General features: G+C 38.9%; 1 protein-coding gene across 1 annotated transcript in view; it reads right to left on the bottom strand.

The window, feature by feature from the left end:
• Positions 1-462: 462 nt before the first annotated feature.
• MYLK4 (myosin light chain kinase family member 4) overlaps positions 463-25,520 on the bottom strand; it is a 61,381-nt gene continuing 36,323 nt past the window's right edge. The window contains exons 3-15 of the mRNA XM_039386554.1: positions 17,579-17,645; positions 16,534-17,083; positions 15,653-15,672; positions 12,791-12,896; positions 11,863-11,956; positions 10,717-10,826; positions 9,924-10,065; positions 7,567-7,637; positions 6,748-6,876; positions 6,076-6,228; positions 5,654-5,726; positions 3,964-4,039; positions 463-1,660 (exon numbers count right to left, since the gene is read on the bottom strand). Coding sequence (XP_039242488.1) covers positions 3,992-4,039; positions 5,654-5,726; positions 6,076-6,228; positions 6,748-6,876; positions 7,567-7,637; positions 9,924-10,065; positions 10,717-10,826; positions 11,863-11,956; positions 12,791-12,896; positions 15,653-15,672; positions 16,534-17,083; positions 17,579-17,645 — 1,563 coding nt within the window. The 3' untranslated portion in view covers positions 463-1,660; positions 3,964-3,991. The remainder of the gene's footprint in view (positions 1,661-3,963; positions 4,040-5,653; positions 5,727-6,075; positions 6,229-6,747; positions 6,877-7,566; positions 7,638-9,923; positions 10,066-10,716; positions 10,827-11,862; positions 11,957-12,790; positions 12,897-15,652; positions 15,673-16,533; positions 17,084-17,578; positions 17,646-25,520) is intronic.

The raw sequence follows: 25,520 nt of genomic DNA, 5'->3' as shown, positions 1-25,520 counted from the left end.
AGGATGCAGATGAGGACTTGAAGGTGGCAGTGCTCTACATTGTATAAAAGTTACATGGTGTGTCAGTGTGTGATAGTAGTAATGGGTCTCATGCATTTGCAACCACTAGTACAACACATCAGCATTTGTCAGATTTCACAGCTATAAGAAGCCCTATTCATTTATAGGAAGAGTCTAAAGAGATCTACTACAATGGCTTTAAAACATTGGATAGAACTGGCTGTAGAGAACGTGATGGCCACTATGTCCCACTAATGGGCCCCTTTTATTTCAATATGAATGCTATCCAGAAAGGACAAAGGTGTGAAAACCAATCATTGGGTGGTGATGAATAATACTGTTTTGTCTTTATGTTGATCCCCTTTTAAAAAAGAGAGAATTTAAATATATAAACCTATGAAATATAGAGATAAATATATAGATATAGCTATGTTAATATGTAGCTTGATTAGAATTGGGTTAAACAAAAAAAATCTAAAGGCACCACAATATATCAGCATCATTGAATAAAATACTCACTATCATTTTCATTCATGTAGTTCTGAAACCAATCAGTAAGAAAGCCATATAGAGCAGGGAATAAGTCTCATTATTTTAACCTCGGGACTAGGAAACTAAGGCTCAGATTCACTTAATGATGTGCCACATTCAAACAATCTCAGGTAAAGAATTCAGCAGTTCTGAGTCCCAGTTTTTTACCTAGTTAAGAGTCAGAAAGGCTTGGAAGCAAGATAAGAACACTTCAGAAAAACAGTGGATTTTCATTTGGGCCTATACTCAGAGATTATAATGGGCAAAGCACTGAGTCTCCTCTTTGCCAATGGTCCTAATCAGTCATATTAGCATTAAACAGATTAGTTGCTATAAAATCACTGCTGTTAAAATAACTCTGAATTCTACTTGCATATTGGAGAACAGAGTTTACATGGGTACAAATGAATAGTGCCTTGTTCTGTTTCTTGTTTAATTAATCCAAGTGTATTTAAAGCAAGCAGTAATTCATCAGGTTAAAAAATCCTGAAATATACCATATCACAGATGCAGCAAATTCACCTACATGCAAGGAAAGCCTCATTTCTCACTTCCACTGGTGTTACATTTACATGACTTTAACTATGGTTGAGCTAATCCTTAACTCATTTTAATGTGATAGGAAAAACAAACTTCAAATCTTCTACATAAGGCAGCTTTAAATTTGCTGCAATTTTTTCCCCCAAAATTATTTGACTCTGGTTTCAAATCAACCTTGGCTACAGATATAACATAGTGACAGACTTTCCTCTGGGCTGAGATGAGGAACAGTTAATTTTCCATGATAATTTGGACGTCAAGAAGCCTTTGATAGGTAAATGAGGATATAAGACTAGATAGAGAAAAGTTCATGAAACCAAGCTAATGTAGCACTCCAAGACATGGAGAACATGCTGCTCCAGAAGAAACACCTTCCTACAACCTGGAGAAATATTTTCCTTCTTTCAACAGCTGAATAGAGAAGAAGCAGCTCCTCAATTCTGGGACTTGTTGTCCTTTAGTTGCTGTCCTGCAACTAAAAGTGCTGTTGGTCCATTTAGGAGAAGTCTCAGTCATGGCAGGGGGGTAAAGCACCAAGACTGCTGATATTTTCAAATCTCTTAGCAGCAGCAACCACACAGCAGCTTTTCTGCAAAATACATAAAACAAGAATCCAGTTAATTCAGCAGTGTATTTTTTTATTTGGTTAAGTGTTCTAGAACAACCACATGGTGGTTTCTTTTTGCATAAAGAAAAGTAAGCAGCACTGAAGCTTACAAAGGGTTCTTGCAGCCACTTTTTTGTGAAATCTTTTATACAACATTATAAAGACAAGGCCCTTTTGTTAAGTGGATAATTGATCCTGGAGGTCTCTCTTGAAATGCAGCTACTCTGCTTTTTTGCCTCTCTTGTCATACAGATCACAGCATGAAAAGGCATGCTGCAAACCTCTCCATTTATTTGTGTTACCACTGCAAGCATTTATAATGCCAGGTCTAAATCAACTGGCACTTGAGTACATTATTTTGGGTTAAATGTGGTAACTATACAACTTGCCTGACAAAAATAGCTAAAGGGATTCTTTAAAAATATGCTATGACTATTCTTTAAAAACTGCTATGATTTTAGATCCACTCATTAAGTAAGCTCAAATAAACTCCAAAAAGAAAAACACACACAGAGGAAATAACACCGCTAAAGCCAAAACCAGATTTTCCTGCAAGTTAGATCATGGGTAGGTTACTATGTTACAAAGCTATTAAAAGTTTATTTGAAAATAATTTCGACCGCTTTTGGACTGTCAATTTATCTCAGAGTTGACTTTGGTTGTAATAGAAAATTGTGCAATACAGTGCTTCCTGCATTAGAGAAGGAGAATTTTCGCCATTTTATTGCTGTGCTTGTTGACACAAGGTAGTGTCTTGAAATGGGAAATACATATAAAAACACTAGTCTTACAACAGGTCAGGGAAACTTGTTTAGAAAACTACTATGTAGAAGCACACAGGTGAGCCAACCAAACCTTCATGCAATCTGTGTCAGCACCAGTGAAGTGAGGACAAACACTGAGAATCACAAAGAGATATTAATTCCCACTGGATTTCCACTACAGAAGTTGATGCTCAGATACTACCATATCAGGAAGTCACATGACTTCAGAGAGCAAGTAGGATATAATCATGACACCTTAGTCCTTACTGGCCTCCACTGTATGATGGAAAAGCAGCTTCAAGTCCCTGAGATTTAAAGATCATTAACTTCTGTGTTACTACACTGCACTGTATAAAATCTGTTCTAATCTTACTTAGTCAAAACAGAAAAAAATTTCCAGCCTCTCACAATACACTCTTTTTCACATGTTTCTGGACAAAACTTGTTGCAAAAAACCCCAACACCTCACTTGCCTACCAAGCAGATGATAGATAATGGCACCATCAAAAACTTGCTTGTGGTGAAAGGTAGAATACTTTTATTTTGGCATCCTGTTGTTAATCATGACGCACTACTAAAAGGAAGTGGTTTTACAGTGTATGTGTGTGTTCTCAGTCTAATTCACATCTTGACCCTACACTACATTTTGCCCAGAGATGGCCTCCAGAACCTCTGAGTGGTTCCCATGGTCCTTCAACAGAAGCACCAACTTCTGTGGTGGTTGGTGAAAGTGGCTGTGGGAATTGGTGTTTTGGTTTATGGAGATACTGCACCACCTGAGGTAGCCTGATTTTAAAATGGCTGAGTGAATACGCTTTGGTCAAAAACCAGAGACAGAACATGAGAGCAGACTTGAGACGCCCTGATCCCCGGGGGGAGGCAACCAAGCCAGTCTGAGAACCACTAATGAAGTGTTTGTTAATGAAAGGGCAAAGACAAGGAGCCAGGAAAAAAGGACAGAGAGAGAGATGCTCTGTCAAAATTGTTTGGGTTGCTAAAACAGAAGATAAGTGCCCTGTCAGAAGTGGGTCCTCAGAAGTGTGGAGCAGCCTCTTTTAGGGGACACCTTGCTTTGATTTTGTTACAGTTAGTGGAGCTGCCCTGAGGGTCTGGCCCGTGCCTCTGCTAAAAAGTTATTACTTTTCATATTTCTACCCTTTTTAAACTATACTTCTAACCACAGCATGAAAACCTGAAAGCTTTCAACACTGAAAAATTATTGGGTGAAATCCTGCCCCATGAGAGCCAGCAGGAGCATAACCATTCCTTCTAAAATGGTCAGGGTTTGCAGCACATATTGCTTCATGCACATTAATTTTTTTGCACATTACTGTTACTTGGTATAAGTGATAGGGCCAGTTTACATTTTGAATGATTTCCAGACAGAAGCAGGGATGGTGGTGGTGAATACAGTTTCGACCCTGTACTTTGGACTACGCAAGGTTGTTGACTGCCCACTGATCCCTTCTGCAGGGGCTACAGCACTTACATCTGAAGAAACACTTGGGACCTGAAACAAACCTTCTGTTTGGCAGCTCTTTCAGAAAGGTTATTGAGCCAGGGGTGCTTGAGACACACAGTGACCTTTAGCCTTTTTCTAAGGGAAAAGAAAAATGACAACAAAAAAAAAGAAAGATACCATTATTAGAGCATTAATTGAAGATCAGCCACATCTTACCTCTAGTTAAGGTAATGGCAGAAAAACACTGCAACATCAGATGTTTAGTGAAGCTATCTTGCAAAGCACAAGAAATACGAATAAAAAATACTAGGGGAGAAGATACAAAGGACAACATGAGTTGGAAGGTTTGTATTAGGGTAGGGTTTCCCTGAGAAAAAAATTGGTGATGGGAAGCAACACAGCCCAGCTTGTGTTCTTGCAGCATTTGGAAAAGACTGTCTGTTCCCCATATTGCAGAAATCAGAGCTTCTCTGGAGCCCAGCTAAAGGAGACAAATTGTATGCTATGAGTTTCATAGGATATCTGAGGAGGATATCTCTGAAGAGATATTATCTGTGACAAACTCTCCTATTTTTACTGTGCACACACACTTATAAATCTTCTAGTAATCTCACAGGCATTACTGTTTTGGGAGATTATAAAGAAAACAAAATTTCAATGACAATTAGAATATTCTTATGTTATTATATTCTGTTTTATAGTAATTCTGGTTATCCTTACTCTGTATAACAGGAATATGTTGCAAGGACAGAGCTGTCAAGGCACTATTCAGTCCATCCTGCCCAGAACCCACACCACCTCATCAGCAGAGCTACCACTGCCTGATTATCATCACAATCTTTGCTCTTACTTTAATAACATTATTTTGCAAATTAGCCATATGATCTATTGATTCTTAATGATAGCTGTATATCAAAAGGCACCTTGACAAATACATCCTCAGCAACATAGCAGTCATTTTATTTAACATCGATGTGCTTTGCCTGCAAAGGAGGAAGTGAATATTGCACTTCAAATGCTGTAAAAATTCTGAAACCTGATTAAAATTATCCCCTTGCAAACCACTGAACCACAGAGTGGACTCACAGAAACAGCCAACAGCAAGGTCACCAACAGCATAAATCTCCAGAAAAATTACTGACTACCTAACATGGGAATAACCAAAGTGATTTAAAATCTTGTTGATCCTCCAACTCAAACCAACTGAATTGTTCGCTTGAACAAACAACTTATTTTTTTGTGCTGCCCACGAAGCTGGCTACATCTGAAGGGCAAGAAGGCTCTTAAGTACTAAGAGATGCACAAGGTGAAATTCCAAGCTCTGTTGGGAAAGGTATCCCTTGGGAAGAGATAGGATGAAATCAGACTCATATGGGACTTCAGGAGAGCCTAAAAGGATCTTCAAAGCAGGAATAAGAATCATCCCCAGCTGGAAAATCCTTTTCATATGGTAATTCAGTGTTCATTTTGTAAATACTCTTATTTTGCTAAGAAATAGATCCACTCAGCAACACACAGCTTTGCATGATCTTATATTTCTTCCCAGATGTGCAAGAACTGATGAGCAAGTGTGAGCATGCAAATTGGAACAGCTAAAAAAAAAGCAAGTGAGCACATGTACCTCACAATGGCAAGAAATGAATCAGCAACAAAGACTCAGAGAAAGTTAAGGAAAATGTCAAAGCAAATAGTGATGTGGCAACACAAGAGGGCAACAGCAGATGCACAAGGATATCTAAATTTAAGGACCTGGAGTCTGTAGTGGAGCTGGTGGTCTGTCAGCCATGGGTGTTTTAAGGCAGCAGTTGCACTTAATCTCCAGCTAAAGGAAAAACAGAATGCTATTAAAAGTTTTCCCCAGAATCTTACAGTTCAGCAATTATCCGCTACAGGTCACGTGTTCTGCCATCATGCAATGCTGTCATTACAGAACACTATGCCAGATGGCAGCTAATCCGTGAATTAAGTTTTGTTTCACAGAAAAAATATATTCAGGTAACTTCAGAGCATTTTATGGATACAATGAACAACACCAATGAAGTGGCATTATAATATTCTACATGGACATAAAAAACTTAAGTCATATTAGTTCTGCAATGGAGCAGCACAAATGACACAGCTGTGTCATGATGGCATGGAACACGCGTTTCAAAGTTATAGGGATTATATACCATTTTTCCTTGATGAGAAGCTTTGAGATGAAATCTTTGGCCTCGTCAGAAACATTTCGAAATTCCTCTTCTTCAAAATCCCAGTTACAGGCCAGGATATTGTTGAGGGTCTCGTTGTCATCATCACCCAAAAAAGGAGACAATCCACTGAGGCTGAAGTTAAAAGAAATACGTTCAGTCCTCCTGTCTTTCCCCTTCCTGTACATGACCTCAAGTGTGCTACCTATGATTGTTCTGTCCCTGCTGGCCTATGTTGCAAAACGTTATTGTCTAAGAAGGTCCCCAGATCATTCCCATTTTTCATCTATTTACATGTTTAAATAATTACCCTTCTTCTCTAATAAACCAGTCATTACTGTCTTTCATGGTAGGTCATATTTTCCAGACCTCTGACCACTCTTGCACTACCCACACGGAATTTACCAAGCAGTTTACGTTATTCTGGAAGTGTGATGCTCAAACACTCATGAGGGATATGCAATGAAACAAAGAAGAAAAGCTCATGGCAATTGGAAAAGAAGAGAGATTGCTCAATATGGAATTTGGAAAGAAGTCTACATTTCCTATCTTGAGTTCAGATTTTTTCAATCTGCCAGTATAGCAGCAAACTTGGGTGACTTACACAGTTCAACCTAGAAACAGCTTACAAAGCAGATACTGAATCCTACTTACAGCATATAAGCAATGACTCCTAAACTCCACATGTCTGTAGGAAAAGAGACAAACTCATAATTCACAACTTCAGGAGCAAGAAATTCTGGAGTCCCAAAGTTAACTCGAAGCTTTTCTCTGGGTTTATATCTAGGAAATGGGAACATCAATTACAGGTCTTATTAAAGGAATTCTGGAAGGAAATTCAGTAGGAAAACAAGGACAGACAACAGCACAAAGTAAAAAGAAGTATACCCATATATCGAATGAAAACAGTTTGCAAGCTTTATATCATACTAGGGCAAAATGAAACTGCTATAAAAAGGAAGAAATTCATATTTCAAGGACTTCTCAGAGCAGCTTTTACCATCCTTTTGGGACTTCTCCATATCACAGGCATGAAATTTTTAACCAGTAAATCCTTCACTGAGGTTATGGCACCTAATTAAACTAGAAAGTGATATAGCATGGGATATATTGTAACAGCCCTTGATGGTATGTTACACTCTCTTTTGAAGAATCTCTTAATATTGCAGACAAGAGACTAGACAAGACATACTACTGGTTTTGTCCATTTTAGCTGTTCCAAGATACTTTTATGCCTACTTAGTCAGAATCAACCCTCTTTCAACCATATATCTGAAAAAGGCTTCAGAACAAATGTTTTCCACTCAGCTCCAAACATTGCATATTAAAAGATATCCCTTGTTAAAATAAAAAATTAATTTGTCCTAACAACAGTAGAAGGCCATTATTAATGAAATACATAACTGTAGAGATGCAATATTTTTTCCATTGTTTCCTAATCCATTCAAGATTAGTGAAAACACATGCATGTACCTTCTTGCCAATCCAAAATCAATAATTTTTATTTGATTTGCCTCTCGGTTCACACACAGGATATTCTCAGGCTGCCAAGAGAAACAAAAGAAAAAAATGCACTTTAATGACTATGAAAAACTGGGCTTTTAGCAAACTGTAGGCAGAAAAACACCAAAAGCAGAGTAAATATCTTCTAAGCATCTTTTGCTTTCCTCCTTGTTCAGATTTCTCTGCATGGGTAGCCCTCTTGCTGTCACGCAGCCATTGGAGCTGTGCATTCTGTGCTTTGCAACTGCTTTTTCCTCTCCATGGCTTTTCAACTTGACATAAGGCAGCAGTTCAGATAAAGAACACATTAGGGTGAGGGGGACAGGGAAAGCAGACTTCCAAAGAGGGGTTTCAGAATGCTGTCACTGCTGATACTGATTTTAAAAAAATAGAATTTGTTGGGCTTTGAAATTTATCTTACAGCTTTACATTTCTGAGTTCACAGATGTTCTGTCAGATTGAACATTAATATATTAAGCTAGTCACATCAGCTTTATGCTTTTCTCAGACATTTTAGCAAAAGATAGGATTCACAGGTTAAATCCCTCTGGATTTCTTTAGGGCCAAATGCTACTCTTCACTTTCCTGGCAGGAATCCTTTAACTTCCAAGAATTACTGCAAATTCATACAGAAGGGACTGAGAACAGGATTTGGCCAATTGTCTTTGAAACGTAAATACCTAAAATACAGTCTCATATTCATTGCCAGCACTTTTATAGCTACTCTGTCTTATTGCTCAGTGAGTCCTCTTTGAAACAAAACAGCCCTTAACACTTAAAACATTAGTTAACCTTTGTCACCATTACTAATTCATTTTACATTAGGACTTTTAAACACCATATGTCCATAGTTTCTGAAGTCCTGGATGATTACGGTCAAGATTATTTTCTTTCCATTTCAAGCTTTCTTTCCCAAACTCATTTGTTACTGACAGCAATCTATGAACAAGCAAAACAGAAGGGAGAAGCTGTAGCTGGTGAGCACATGAAAAAAGGTCTCTGGGATTAATTTCTTGGACTGTATATGTATCTTTTTGTCAGCAGTTCGACCTCATATTAAAACTGTGCCATCTCCAAGATCATAATTAATGTGTCCCAAAGAACCGTGTGAACTTCTGTTTGACAGGTTTCTAGGTAACTGGATGTTTATAAAGAGAAAAGTGAGTCTGGTCACTGATCAGCTACTGAAGCAGGTCCCAACAAGCATCTGCTCATTTGCTTAACCACTGCAACAATATATATGCTAACAACATTAAGGATGTACTATATTAACTCAGTCATTACAAGCCAAGAACAGCAGCCATAATAAAAATCTCACCAAAGAGAAAACCATCTTGTGCACTTTTTGTTTCTTTTTGCTTTGTTGTAAAGCTCAGGGATCACTAGGAAGTTTATAGACAGTCATAAAACTAAAGCCATCATCCCATTTTATTCCTGCACTAAATAGAGGTAAGAAACAATTCTATTATTCAATAAAAAACTTGTGCTAAGGGAGAAAGCCAGCTTAAATATACAATTTAATGAAAAATAACAACAAAAGTTTTCTTAGGGGTGATAGTTAACCATTTGCAGCCAACCAGAGTAAGGATGTGCAACCGGTGGATTTGTTTTTGAAAAGAAGTGAGGAGACTTTTTGTGTATATAGTCAAGTAGTTCATATAACTAAGCAGAAGATTTAACTGAGTACGCAGTAGAGGATCTGCCACCTTTCTCTGGGCTTTCAACTACACTGGCAGTTATTGACTAATCCAACACAGACATACTGTATTTGTTACATTAGCCACTGACTATTTTTAGTTCTTTCATTTTAGCAAGTACTTTTTAATGCACTTTCCCTCAATCTGGCTATTTTTTCATGACTACAGCAGTTTAGTTTAGTCTTCAGAAACTTGTGCAGGGTTTATGCTGATCCTGAATGACCCTTGAATTTAGTTCCACTCACTCATGTCTTGATTTCTGCATAGTAAAAAATTGGGATAATTGCTAATTAAATAATATTTGCACAATATTTTGAGATTCAAATGTCAAAATTGAAAACAGTAAGGTATTTGTACTCAGTTGCTGGCTTTCTGTAAAATCAGCCTGTGGAAAATTCAAGCACTATGAGGCTTGATGACAAATGAGCAGAATTCTCATCTAATTTACTTAGTCCTGTAGTAATTTAACTGATCTCAATGTGGTAAAGTAAATATGCATTGGTATAAGGAAAGTAGAATAAGGCCCTCTGTTGTTTCTGCCATGGGAATCTGCTAAGCTATATGGTCTACCATTAAGAATAAGAATTTCCACATTTGTCATTGCACAAAATATACGTCGTAATACTCTACCTTGAGATCCAAATGAAGAATGTACATTTGGTGCATGTACTGAATTCCCTTGCAGATCTGTTTTATGAATGAGATAGTATCCATCTCTGTCAAATTGTAGTTTTCATCAATAATTCGGTCAAATAACTCTCCTCCTTCCACACTGAGGAGAGAAAGACAATAAAGCAGTGACCAAGTCCAAATCCAATCCCATGCAGTTAGATTAATACAGAATTTACACTGCTGACTATTTTCATCATTGACAGTCAAGTGCAGTAAGATGGGTCTACAATATAAGCTTGTACCTTGATCTGAATTTTCCCAAATCTGGGTTCTTAAATTTAAGGCAATTATTTTGTGCCTAATTAGCCTTATAAACCAGCATAAAAATCAGGATTATCCTTTTAGGCACTGAGTATAAGGATTAGGCACAACACCTACATCTGGCTCCTCTTCGGTGTAAGATGTCTTCATTTGCCTCCCAGAACTGGAGATATTCTGAGAAGTTTGTTTCTTAGCTGACACAAAATAAAATTATAAACCAAAGAGAAGATATATAACACTGGTCTTTCTTGAAATGGAGCAGTGGCTTTACAGCACCAGTAATGTGGCACATCACTGGAAAAAATGCATAAATGGCTGATGGGAAAATTTTTCTCTTAAATTCCCGTTTTTTCCCCTGTTGTTTTTGAATACATATTTCACATGTTCTTTCCTGTAAGAAGCTCTATTTCTATTTCAGGAGAAAGCAAGAAGGAAATTGACAATTCTAGTAAAAGTGGTAAAGACAGAAAGGGAAAGAAAACACACTTACTATTCCATGACAAGTACAATGTCATTTTTAGATTCAAAGGCATCATATAGTTGGATGAGGTTCACGTGATTCAGCTGGTTCATGACATTGATTTCGTTTTTAACTTCATCCTGTAAAGAGTCGTAAGTATTGCTTCAGATGCCTTTTTTCTAAGAAAGTTACATGAAACAGGACATAGTTTGAAGCAAACGTACATTATCCTCATGTATTCGCTTGTGGCAACCAAACACAGGGCTTTCCTTTGATTGCTCCTGCAGTGGGAGATATCAAGGCTATAGGAGTTACTAGACTGAACTCAGAGCTTGAGTGGGGGACTGCTTCAGTAATAACTATTTGGTGGAAAAGGAAGAAGAGAGTCCACTTGGACAAGTGGTGGGTTCACAGGGATGTAAAGAAAAAAGAGAGGCAGAAAATGGCTTGGTTCAAACAGCCGTAGGTGTACAAAATCAGGCTAAGAAAAGTCCAGGACAGTCCTCAAAACCTAACTTTGTAATCAGAGGAGAGAGAATGGTACCTCCATTCAGCCCAACTATTTTAGACATGCAGTTTAGGATGGGATGAATCATTCTGTGATGGTGTCAGTCTCTCTCCATTGACTACAAAGGGATTCTTTCTGATCAGCTTGGCCACAGCTATACCTTAGGAACCTCAGTTAGCTGAGACAAATCCCACTCCTGAATACCATTAATGACACTGCTGTCACACAAACGATGATATGCATCATGATATGAGAAAGCAAGCCACAGATGGCCAGGAGGTTTGCAAAACAGGCCAGATTAATTACTCTCATCTGTATTTGTGTTGATTTCAGGAGCACAGATCATGCCTGTTATCAGCATCCCCCACAGTGACATCAAGTCATTGCAGCAAAGGCTACCGTGCATTTGGAGGCAATATGCTATGTCTCGGGCCTGACAAATGTTTTTACTATTAAAAAAAATGCTAATAGGATTAACAGCAGAAAGAAAAAAAAAAGAGTTAATAGAAGCTTTGAAGGAGAAGGGAAATAGCACTAGAGTCAATGCTAATCCAGCAGGTCCTATGAGTGTCATGGCTCGTGAGACACTTGGTCATGGTCTGTTGTGTTGCTGAAGAACAGGTTGGGATCCCTTTGGGAACAAAAGTCTAATATCACACTCTACCAACCTTCTGTTTTGGACCTTTTGCTTTTATAATTTTGGCTGCTAGCTTGAGACCTGTTGCTTTCTCTTCACATTTGTGCACTTGCCCAAATCGCCCTCTAGAGAAAAGGAGGAGGAAAAAAACATCATCCAGTGGTACTGGTGTCAACTCTGAATGTAAACTGCAATATAAACAACATAAATTATCCTCTCCCTTCTTGATTGCATTTCAATTGCTCTGTTGTTGCTATTTTGTTGTGTAGATTATACTTGCTACTATTTATTTAGGCACACCAAAAGTCACACAATGTTCTATCTGGTATATCGCACTTATATGATTCACTATACTCACCTCATAACATGCAATGACTAATCCCAGAGCAGTCAACATACTCTAAGGATAACGACTCATGCACAATCTGCCTCTCTCCATCGCATCATTCTCCTCCATGGGAGGGTTGTGATTCCATGAAGAATCAAAGCCTTACCCAAGAGCATGCTGCCATCACAAATTACAATATCCCTCTATCCTAAACAACGTCAGCATGAGAGATCAAGGAATTACATGGCCTGCCAGATTAACCTGCTAATCTATCTGAAAATTCATGTGTTTTCGGGGATGAGACCCACTGAGAGAAAGAAGACTACAACATGTCTCTATGTCCTGCTGGCTGTAATGTGAGGTAAAGTATTACAGCATCTTAGGAGCCCTGTCATAAACCCTGAGGGCATCTTGCTGACCTAGAACAATATCAAACACAGGCCAAGTCTGCTGGTGCCAAATAGTTAGCCAAAATTCACTCACACTAAAATCAGCCTCCTCTTTTCATCCCTCTATAAAGACTTCCATGACTTTGGATCTAGTGGGGCATGTTGCCTCCATTCACCTCCCAAGCTGCTTCGGTGTAAATTTATGCCTTGCTTTCCAAGTTGATTTGCTTTGTCTGACTTACCCTCCCAGAATTTCGTCCTCATTGACATTATAATAATTGTTGATCCCCACCCTTTTGGCTGAGACAATCCGGTGATCAAATGGTGCTGGTGGAGTAGGAATATCATCTACAAAAATAAAAACAGACAGATAGCATATGAGTGGTCACATGCAGTGCTTGTCTGTCTCATATTTTATTTCCTTTTTTGCCCAGATAAGTTCATTTAAGAACTGAATACACTTACTGCAACCTTTATAGATAAGTCTTTCCCTGTTATTTAAGAAGGGGTTTATTTCAGAAACTCTGGCTCAGAAAAAAGGTTGTTGTTTGGGAGCTACACTAAGACAAGGACTCCTTTATTAAGTTATCATATTCTGCACAACAGTAGGACCACTAGGCTGTATCAGTGTAGCTTCGTGCCCACAAAGGGCCTCAGCAACTCACCCTTATCTCTGATTTTTTTAAATATTCTTTTCCTCCTCAGGTACTGTTAATAGGTGAGCATGAACTGTAACTCTCCAGTGGGGTAGGAAAAGAAACTGAACTCTCCTCCAGACCCAGCTAAGAAAGGCTATTTCCCAGTTTTTGCCATTCACAGTGAAGAATCCTCTTCTCTACTGATTGACGCAACTTGTCTTTTTCTGCAGTGTGGTCATCACCTTTAAAGATCACTTTTAGAGCTTATGCACATGGGGAAGTTTTGCCCTGGTAGATAGCATTTAGGGTTTCCAGTATGGCTCCGGATCTGGTATGGTAGAACACATGGTAACTGACACACGGTGCTCTGAGGAATTTTTGTCCTTAAAAAAGGATGACAGATAAAAGGTAAGGAGGGGCACGGAGAAGGGATGTGTTCCCAACATCACACTGCAGCAGCTACAGAGTTTCAGCAAGTCTCTGGTGTTATTGTCTGGACCTCCACATGCTGGACCTTTCTGCCATCCTGATGTCAAAATCCCTGCTGGAGACCAGCCCTCCATGCCTAATTTGGACTTTTTGCAGGCTGTTGCGACTTCAATTTCATACCCACGTTGTTTTTCATTTGATTGATATTCCCAAGAGTGACCTTTGGCTGACCAAGGTGACAAATACTTCTTCAACTCTTTGGGAGGGCTACAGCCCCAGCGTTTCCACATGAGCTCTCTGGTTTGGAATGCCAGCTCCTTTTTGTGTGAGGCTTGTTGAGCAATTTTAAAACCATCCATTACTCCAGTGAAAAGGATCAAAAACACAAACAAAAAACCCCATGACAGCATGTAGCTGGCAGGAACACTTTGGTCATTAATGTAGCAGTAGATTGTCCTTATTCACAGTGAATGTCCATTTTTCCTGGACACCAGCTGTGTACCTAGATTTTTTTTTTGACAGTATTAATAACTTACATGGTCAGGAAGTTAGTTCACGGTCAAGGAATTGTGAAAATCTGGGGCTTCTGGAAGTTTGCCACCTACTTGGGATTCTGCAGAGTTTGAATTGCACAACCATAAGTATGGGTCTTTGTGTCTTACCAAGACCCACAAAATGCCAAGAAAACCTCTACCCTAAGGCAGAATTTGACTCTAACAACACAAATTCCAAGGGCTCCAGAATGTAAGTGACAGAAGAAAATGTCTTTATAAAAGCTCAGCTCCAAACCACTACCCAACTTTGGGCAAGGAAATGTTCTTTTAAAGAGGTCAGTCTGTTTTTTAAAACTACGTAAGTTTTTGCCTTCAAGACGTTCCCAGCGACAGAATTTCTATTTTTCTTTTCCTGAAAACCAGAGGGGATTTCTCCCTATTCAAGAATGACCTCCTATTACAGATCAAAGATGTTCCAGCAGAGACACTCTAACCTTAATACCATCCCTAACAATTTGCCAGAGCTCAGGACAGTTTATAAATTTTAAAGTTTTAGTACACTATCTCCTGTTTCCTGCTTCACAAACCTAGCACAAACATGTAACAAATGTTTCCCTTCCACACATTCCCCCCATTTCCAAAGCAAAGAAATTCATTCTGAGTCCTATGCATGCACATGCACACACAAATAGCTTCAAATCTTTCAGGCCCCCTCCTCATGTGCCACAATTTCACATACAGGGATAGGCACTGAAATTCTCAAGCCAGAGATCTAATATTAGAAATCTCTGCCTCAGCGTGGTGAGCACGCTTCAGAGTTTGGTGCCTGAGCACCATTTATCTGACTGTTCAACAGCATCACTCAGGCTTCCACACAAAAGTCTGTATTTCTTTATAGGCGTAGTTGTTCTCACTTCACACTACAATGGTACAAATATAAGCAAGCTGGTTTTTCAGGCTACAACCAGAGCACTGCAGATTCCCTGCTAACACACAGTTTCAGCACTTCCACAGGTCAACCAATTTTTCACGCATGATATAATTTCTCCCTCCACTTTATAGTTCGGAGTCTTAGCTCGTTTGTTAAAAGAAGAGGGAGAGAGGATAGTATTAGTGGAGTAGTTGTGGCAGAAGCAAATTAATTGTGTATAATTTCTGACAGAACAGAACCCTCTAGGATGGAAGCAAGCAGAACTGTGTTATTTCTCATCAGCTTAGGACATGGTCCATGAACAACCGTTTCCTGCCAGAGCTACCATGCACATCTTTCTCCCCTACCAATTACAATCACAAAATAATTCTCCTCTACAGATATCTCTCTCTGTTCATCACCTTAATATCCATGGAATTAAATGTTTTGCCTTTAAGATACTTCCTTTAGGAGCTTTTTATAGTTTTAAATATGTCATCAGCACTTTCTGCAACTATCCTGCTCTTTTTGTTATCATCTTTGATTAGACCTTCATCATTCACTCAATGCTTACTGCTACTGCTATGCTCAAATTGGCAGATCTGCTCAGTATTGAACTATAATTTCCTGTACCTTTTTCGCAGCTTTTACACCTGCAAGGACAAAACATGGCATTAGTGCAGGATACACTTAAAGCAGAGCAAATTTAGAAACACAGGTGAAAAATGCCTACACATACATTGCATTCAAATAACATTACGTTATTTTGTTTTATGGTGTAAAATAAACTGGTTTAATATTCACTTTGAGAAATAAAAATGGCCCCTAAATTAATCACGTCAGCAAAATATTTCTCAATTACTGAAATTCTCACCTGAGATCTTCTAAACTTAACATTTGGCTATCAATCTCACCTTTAAAACAAGGGGAGAGTATTGGAATTTAACTATGTTCATATAGGTTCCTGAGAGCTTAAACCTGTTTATCCCTGAAGGGCTACATACAATGTAGCAAAGAAAGAATTACAGTTAATAAATTTATCAGTTTAATTGTCTGGGCCAAGTTTCAAGTTTGACATTGTTATATTATCCCTTAAGTTACTACATTTTGCAGTAAGTTAATTCCCAGTTGGCAATGGTCTAATTCCCAATGGTCTAATCTAACCTTATTTTGCTCATATGTTGTAAGACACTGCAGTATATAAACTGAAAAATGGCAGCATTCTCCTCAGAGATAAAGAATAGCATAACATAATACCCATGTTCTTAATATTACCCAAGCAAACAACCAAAGCACACTGCTAATTCCATGTATGGTAGATTGTTTGACTGTCTGTTTTAAGAGTATAATTTCACTCAGATAGATAAACATATTTTTCACTTCTGCACTGGGCTAAATTTTCAACAATATTTATATTAACCAGCCACTTTGACTTGAAACTTGAATGACACATTTTTCTAAAGCATGGGTCTCTTAAGAATGTGCAGTATAAGCTTCAGGCTGTGCAGTATTACCTTCCCTCTGGTGCCTCTTGGTCATGGCTTTGTTCTGCCTCATCTTCCTTTTGGGAAGGAGCTGGTGGTTCCTCAACACTTTTTTCACTCTTATCAGCATTTCCCACCCCTTCATTCTCCCTCTCCTCTTGTTGTTCATCTCCAGGCACCTGATGTTCCTCCTTCCTCTCCTCATCTGTTGGGGGCTCGCTCTCTACCTCTTGCACAGTTAGCCTTTGACAAGCATCATCAACAGCATCTTTTTCCTGCTGTTTTGCTGGAGCCAATGACTCCTGAACAGAGTTTCTCCTATATTCTTCTATACTCTGTTCTTCCTGAACAGAATTTCTCCTATATACTTCTATATTCTGTTCTTCCTGAACAGAGTTTCTCCTATGTTCATAATAACTTTCGAAAGCCAAACTTTCTTCTTCCTTCTCTGATCCTTCAGTATGAAATCTGGGAGGATCCACTTCAAGCAGAACAGAACTTTCCCTCTTGGCATTTTCCTCATTGAGCTTATCAACTTCTTCTTCTTGAGAGCAGGACTGGCTCTTCTGGATGGCCCCCTCTGTAAGTGAAGAGATTACAAAGGAATCTGTCAGTGGTTTTCTGATAGTCAGTAACAACATTAAAGTAGGGCTGCACACTTAGCATAAATTTAGTTGCATTTGGAACTAGGCATTTGCTTTTCTCTTCCACTGTCGAGGTCAGTTCAAGTGTCTCCTAAGCAAGAGCAGACTACTTATTCAAAACAGAGATGTCATGGGTCACAAATGCTTCCTTTGACACACAGCACTAGAAAATGTTTTTGTCACTCAAAATTATTGTCAGCCAAGTCAAGGTTAATGAACTTCTCAAGCAAAGCACTTTTTTGACCTTGAGTTTGAGACCCTGTGCACAGGCATGTGAAAAGTAGATTGATGTCGCTTCAACAATTTTCACCCATGCTGTTGAGCACACATGTAACTCAAACAAGCTTCATTGGAGCTGCTCAGGAACATAATGGCTAGTTTTGTGCTATTTCTTAGGAACTAGAAACCAATCAGAGAAAAAATAGTCCAACCTGTTGAATCTGGTGGCTTCTTTTCTTTTGTTTCTGTTTCATTCAAATGTAACTTTTCTTTGATGACCTGTGGAAAAGGCAATTGACATATTAGTCAATGTATACAGGTTTACATATGGTATTGGTCCTCATGAAATTGCAACCTGATTTTTTGGGGTCAAATACAAATACTCTGTGTTGTAATTCACACATTTCCTATAAATGACGGTCCTTATTATAATCACTACCAAGCTGATTGAATTGGTACCAGTGTAAAGCAAGAGAAATTATCTCAGTTATGATCAGCATCAGTGTTGGCATAAAAACAGCCCAGAAAAAATCAGGACTGAACCTCAGAGACTAAAAGAAAGAAACATCCAGAAATGAGCTGTTGCCCTGCACTAGCTTTTGCCGTTAAAATCCAGGTTAAACCAAAGCTCGGAATATTTAATATTCTAGTAAAATCTTCGGTAACAGTCTTAATGACAGATATCAAAAAGTTTCTTGCTGTTAATCAACATCTGGTAACGGCTTTTTTAATGATGCAACAATTTATTATGGGCTGACTGAGACAGTAACCAGGAATTGGAGCACACAAGACATAACTTCAGCTTTGTAGCCTTCTCTTACCTACACTTTACAATGTTGCAGTGACATCTAGAGGCGCTTCATACCAATTCAGGTCCTCTTAAAACCTCTGCTCTTTCAGTTACCTTTGTGGATATTTACTCCTATTCCTGTTGTGGATATTTACTCATATTCTTACGCTGTGTACTGTTTCTTCACTTGCCACTCCCAGACCTGTTAGTAGGGTGGTGACCATGGTCTCTGCTGTTGCTTGGTGCTCCTTTTTCACCTGCCTTCTTCTTCCCACAGTATTATGAAACCGGCACTAACATTATTATTAATAGATCTACAAGGTGTGAAAAATGCAGATACCTCCAAATATTTTCAAAAGGAACTGCCAGCTACAGCAGTGTTATGTGTATCCCAATAAAATATACAGAGTCAGGAACTTAATTTTGAGTGTCTTAATCAAACGATTAGTCCCACAGCTTAGTCATATTGTACTCTGGGCATGAACCAGTTCTATTATCAAACATTTGTTCTGGTAAGCCCTCTGCACTTTTTATGCTTTATTTTTTTTTTTTATTTTAACGTCATCAGGCTATATAGAAAATAGGCATGAAATCGAAGCAATGTGTATCCACTATAAACAGAGTTCAAGGGAAAGGAAATTCCATGAGAAGTAAAAAAGAGTTGAGGAAAAACTGGATGTAATTGCATGAAGGATTTCAACAAAACTTTTCCAGAAAATCTTGATCTGCAAGGGACAAGGAAACCGTAATATGAGTGTAAGATCTGAGACTGACAATTATCTGGGATGCAGTTGGTCCCAGGAGGTTGCAGGCCACAAAATGAAAAAGGCCTCAATACAACTAGGTAAGTACTCTTGAAATATAAATCAGAGCCTTGTTCCCACAGAACTTAAATGTAAATGTAATTATTCCAGATGGATCACAGGGAATCAACCAATGCTCATTTTGCTATTTTAATGGTGAAAGGCACCAAAAAAAAAGGGAGGGAAAAACTCAGACTTATTTATTCTGCAATGTGACTGCAATTAGTAATGCAGTCAGATTCCTATAAGTATGTCAGTCTCACCAGACCACTGAGGACATCAGCTCTGATCAAACACAGTCAGCTGAGCAAATAATCAGAGAAATGGCCTCCAAGCCCTTTGATGCATAGGGCCAGATTTCACTTCTGCATTCAGAATTAATTGCAGACACAGAGCGCTTCCTACTAAATTTTGCTGTAGTTTGCAGGTGTGAAATACAGAAGCCAGCTTTTGAAAATCTGTCAAGTAGAAGGAACACTGGATGGTGCTGAATACCTGAGACTGCCAGGGCATTACATGAAATACTATAATGTTTATTCAAGCACCATTTCTGATCTCTTACATTTTAACAGCAGACGAGGAGCTCATACTAATTTAAATGAGGGGGGAAAAAAAGAATACAAATGAAACATTTACTGGTATCCTTCAGAATCAATGTGCAATAAATGCAGGGGCAATAGTGCACTAGAATAAGAAATACAAATATAAGGACTAGATATCTATAGACACATGAATAATTTAAACATGAACATCCAAGTCTTCTACATGTTTAGCTATTTGCAGTAACATGTGACTTCAACTTGTCAAATCTTGACCTGGCAATAAACCCAAGAAATTTTGCTCATTATTTCTCCCCTGTAAAGGGTAGGGGTTCACTGGGTTCTCTGGAGCTGACAGAAGTCAACGTATCCTTCCCATCCCAGCCACAGGAGGTACAAAGACCTCCTTGTAGTTCTCCTTCTAGTTTTTCAGGGACATGTGTGAAGTCCGATCCCAGGTAGCTGCTCCGAGAGCCCATTGGTCCCAAAAGCTTTGACACTCTTCTGAAAATCTCAGCTGAAAGGTCATGTGGTTTGTTAATTGCATCTACCCCACCTGAGTACACTTCGTACTACTCGTCTTCCCTCAGCAGTGCTTTCTTAAGGATCGTTTTAACTTTATCTCTAATAATATTTTATTTATTGATGTATTATTCTTTCTGAACGTTGGTGACATGTGACTACTTCCAGTCTGTATTTTCTAAAATTAAAGGAATTAATATTCCTTAGTGGAAATTATGCCTCCATGTTATTTTTTCTCCTTTCTTAATGACTTGAATATGCACAATTGGGTTAATGGCAGTGCAGTCATTTTTCCTATTCACACAAGCCAAAAGCTTTCAATTAATTTTTCATTTTCATTTCACAAACGGTTAAATATAAAAGCTTGCATTGTGACCTTGTAATGTATACCAAAGCAAAAATGTGTCTGTATCTACGCAATTTGTTACTGCATCTTCAAAAATACATTTTCCAGACTTAAACATAGTCTTTCACACAAAGTATTGCTAGACTCTAAGTAATAGAGATAGAATAAAAGCCCAGGTGATGATATAGAATAATGTGAGATAGCCCAGAAGCTGAAACTTCAGTGTAGACCGATGGAAAAAAATCCCTTTTGGAAATTATTTAAATTGACTTTAGAAACCTGCAGAAATTAAGCCATAAGCAATTATATACACAAATATAATATATTCTAACAGAAATTTCAAATGCAGCAAGAAATTAATGTCTTTTATAGACATCTGACTCCTTTTTAATGAGCTCTACATAGTTAAATTCCTTCTTTATACTGTAGCAGTCCTACCCTTGGAATGTTTTTTTAGCTAACTTTCAAATTTTTTTATTCACCTAATAAAACTCTTTGATTCTTTTTTTTTTCCTACTGCAAAAATTTTTGTAATGAATGGCCTCATGAAGCAGTCTCAACCATTTAGTTAGACATCCTTTATCACCCATCCTTTATCACCCCGTCACACTAAGGAAGCATGGGTTGTTTAGCCTGGAGAAGAGGAGAGACGGGAGACCCTATCACTCTCTACAACTGCCTAAAAGGAGGTTGTAGTCAGGTGTGGGTTGGTCTCGTCTCCCAGGCAACCAGCTGTAGGACAAGATGGCACAGCCTTAAGCTGTGCCAGGGGAGGTTTAGGTTAGACATTAGGAAGAAGTTCTTTACAGAGAGAGTGACTGGGCAATGGAATGGGCTGCCCAGGGAGGTGGTGGAGTTGCCGTCCCTGGAGGTGTTTAGGAAGAGATTGGATGTAGCACTTAGTGTCATGGCCTAGTTGACAACGTGGTGTTCGGTCAAAGGTTGGTCTTGATGATCTCAGAGGTCTTTTCCAACCTAGTTGATTCTGTGATTTCATTTTATATCAAGACATTATTCTCAACTTCCACCTGCCACAAATCTTTGCATATGCCTAACCCACATTTTAACTCAGTGTCGCTTTCTCACATTCTTGATAGTTTGCAGAACTGTATTATGGCAAGATATCCTGGTTTCGTGTAAGGTCCAATCACCATTTATTTATCAAAATGATTAAGTTATGATTAAGTTCCTTGAGATTTGTAATTAATGAATTTCCCTAATAGCCACAAGTCAGCCATGGGCTTTGCCACCTGAGCACTGTACTGTGAATGCTCCCAGTATCTCCTCATCAGTACACAGGAGAATTCATCACATACCACAGAGACCTTGGGGCAACCACATGCACGGTGATGCCTCCTGTGCTCTCTCTCAAAGCTGGAATTCATCCCCTCCTGCCCTTTTCTGTTCCCCTTCAATACACATTCCTTTTCCCCCCAGCAATGTAAAATATTCAGTGAAAGTATTTCTGATACGAACTTATAAATGCTACAAAGCGTACACATGAGAATTCTGCTTTTACTGGCAGGCAGTACACCCATTTCCATGTCATTATTTTTTTGCTACACTACAACAACTGCCGGCACCTTCAGGCAAAGGTTTTGACTGTTCCATGATTTTTATAGAGCTCCTTGAAGTAGATAAATTAAGCATTCTTCTGTAAAAACCAAACTCAAACCACAAATATACTCTAATCACACACAAAAAATAAGCTCTGAGCCACGAGAATCATGATTCTCGTGGATATAGGAAATACAAGAGAATTTCTGTGTGACCTACTGCCTTACAAATACATTGGTAATGAGATAACAACGTCTGCTTGTGAAAAATCCCCTCAGAACAACACCATCCTAGGGGAGAAGCTGCGGATCAGTGAAGCCAAAGACTTGTCCATTCCCTACTTCAGTTTGCTGACTTCCCAGCTGCTGTGCTGGAGAAGCAATGCCTATCCTGTTTCAAACAGATGCTTCCTCCTGACAAGCCATTCTTTTCAAAACAGGGGATCTTACACTGAAGAGTAGAAAAGGCTTTCATGCAACCAGGCTCCTGATAGAGCCCATGGCCTCAATGAAGATGCAATATATTGCACTAACAGTAACAGTTAGATTCTAAACATCTTTACTTTTGCCTTGAGGTCTAGCCACTGTCATTTAACAGAGGCAGTATTAAGCACAAGAAGAGCTTTGGAGGTAGATTTTTAACTCCAATTGATTGGTATAATTGCAATGTCTCTGGAATACACAAAGGCCTATAATAACCACCAACAAATCTGAGGCTACCAATACACCCACTAAGACCAGAGCATTCAGCATTACCTGGCTTTGACACGTCCAATCCCTACATTTGGGAAATCAAATCAACCGATTAATATCATTTTTGGATTTCTCATCTGAACAAACCGGAGGCAATGTCAGGCAAGCACAACCAGTGAAGAATTCAGCTGCTTGTCTTACCAACACATTGGACAGCCAAACATCTCTCCCTTCTCTATACTGCTCAATGTCCATACATGTGTGATGACTGATAGGGAGCATGTGTGCCTCATATGCACCTGTGCCATAACCCCAAAATTTTCCAGGTGCTGTTCTTCACCTTTTCTCCATTACTATTAAATGGGTCATCTTCCAAAGTGGGTTCCACTATTCTCACAGTGTAAGAAAGGAGCAAAAAAATCCATCTTGAAAACCAAATAATTGGCAGATCTTTTTAACTGTGGGCATAAACCACCCATTTGTCAAACTATTCCAGTAATTTTTTTTTGCTACAATATCAGTTAAGTATTCCCACCGTAAAGAGGATGTTTCTCAGCTTTACTAACTTAGCTGAACTAAGCTTGCAATGACATGAATGGCAAATATCTTCAGACTTTTTGAACTGCCCTTCCTAATCTGTTTTGGAGAAATCATAGTTGGGAGATTTCCATCCAAAGGGTTATGAACTTAAGAAATTATCCCCTAGAGCTTTGATGACTCACTTATAATTGTACTCCAGAAATGCAGGTTTCCTATTAACGCACTTCATTTAACAGGAAGGGGGTTTGGGTGGAGGGGAAAGACCTGGGATTTTTTTATTTCCCCTTTATAGACAGATCTTCTCCTTCATTTTGATAAATGAATGGTGATTAGACCTTACACAAAACCAGGATATCTTGCCATAATACAGTTCTGCAAACTATGGTTTCTCACCATGCAGAACCCAGTGAATGGAATGTGGTGGGACCCTTTCCAGGCTCTGTTGGGGCTGCTGCCCAGCCACCCATCACCACTCATCCTCACTGCTGCACATGTATGCAAAACCCAGGGTGTTGCTAGGATGGCACAAAATTAGTTGTGTTCCAGAGCAGCCACTGTTGTCATTAAAAGTCAGTGTGGTGGAGACTCCACATTTAATTGCAACCCAGCTCTCCTACCGGAGAAAGTAGTCAAGCATGGTACCCCTACTATTTCTGATTGGGGCTGAGAGGAGTCATCATCAGAAAACTGCCTAGATAGCTAGGACATCTGATTACAAAAGGTGAATCTTAGATGACTGCAGTGGACAAATACTTATTCCCTGAGCAAATCCTTTCTACCTCTCTCTCACCTCTTTGAGGAACTTTCCGCTTTTACAAGACTAACCTCTGATGACCTGTCTTGCATTGCTTTCCTGCACTTACCAGCTCTTGATCTTCATCATGAGGTCTCCCGAGTTTTGCAAAGGAGTTGTATTAGATTCCTAAAATGGTCACTCTAACACATAGGCATTAATGTCATGCCCACAAGACATCTGATGTGGCACGCAGGTATTTAGAAATCAGCTGTACCTGCTTTGATTTCACACATTCCTCAGATTTGTAGAGAGAGCATAACCACAACAGTGCCCAGGGCATGATCCTATGCATGGGATATTGTACAGCACACAGTAAGTTCTGAAGATAAATGAAAACAAAATTAAACACTATTCTGAATTGGAAGGGCGTGAAAAGACTCTTAGAGTTGTCAGTAAGGGAGAGAATGGGGCAAAACAAGATGAAGACATTGTCCTGAGAAAACACACCAGTTTTATAGACATTCAGAGGAAGAATTATAACTCTAATGTATTATAGATCACCCAAAACCTGAAATACTTCTACCAAGAACATATTTAGGTAAAGCATCAGTCCTGAGGGGAAGAAGAGCATTCTGGAGCATAATGGCACCTGACAGTGCTGACCAGCTGCATTGCCCAAGCAAAAGACAACTATCAGCTGAGATTCTGCAGAAAGCCTCTACCCCTAAAACCACCAAATACAGCAGAAACTCTGGCAAACAGATGTTAAAAAAAAATAATAAAAAAATAAAAAAAAAGAAACAATTCCTGCCTATTTGGCAGGAAGATGAAAAATACACAGAACATGGCCAATCTGAAGAGAATTTAAATAATGCATAAGGGACCTGTTAGTATTTGTAGGCAAAATGAAGGAATCAGAAGAACTGTTATAGACTGAGGCTGAATGGATCTTAAAACACATGTGGCAAACAGCAGTTTCATTGTGAGCTCCTACTAAAGCAGCCCATGAGCTGCAATTGCAGTGGAGAGACAGGAGGGTTCAAGCAGAAAACACAGCTCCCACTGGTGAAGTGTCTTTAGCGTGGAAAACAGCCCCAAACTGCTAATAGTTGTTAGTCCTACAGCAAAGCCAGTAGAAATGTCAGGAAACCAAAGTTACAGACACCTGCAGGCAACTGCAGGAAGTTCAACACTGTTTTATGATGGCAACAAAATGGACTTTCTGACTCTCCAGGTGAGTATTTGCAGTTTAATAGTACAGAATCTCTGAACTGTTTAATTTGGAGGAAATAAATGAAGTATTATTTTACCCTATTTCTTTATAAGTGGGAGAAATAGGACTGAAAATGGAGTTAAAGAATCATTTTGAAACAGGATTATCACAGACTACTTAAAAAGGTGAATTTGAGGAAAACCTCAAGACTTTTAAAGACCCTTATTGTAGAACTGCTGATTTCCCTGGGTGGTAATAGCAACAAAATAACTTAAAACGACAAGTAATACATGCTACTACTCTCAGCCATGTGGTGATAGGGTCATGCTGCACTCAGTGGAAAACAGCTGGGAGACATTTGGCAGCATCGACAAAGCATGAAGTGTCTCCAGGCTACACAATATTATAACTCCAAC

Source organism: Pipra filicauda, unplaced genomic scaffold (genome assembly GCF_003945595.2).
Source record: "Pipra filicauda isolate LSUMZ 115617 unplaced genomic scaffold, ASM394559v2 scaffold48_size3843733_pilon, whole genome shotgun sequence".
In the NCBI taxonomy this organism is placed as follows: Eukaryota; Metazoa; Chordata; class Aves; order Passeriformes; family Pipridae; genus Pipra; species Pipra filicauda.
The sequence above is the reverse complement of the archived record's forward strand: the minus strand, read 5'-3'. Positions and strand labels throughout refer to the sequence as shown.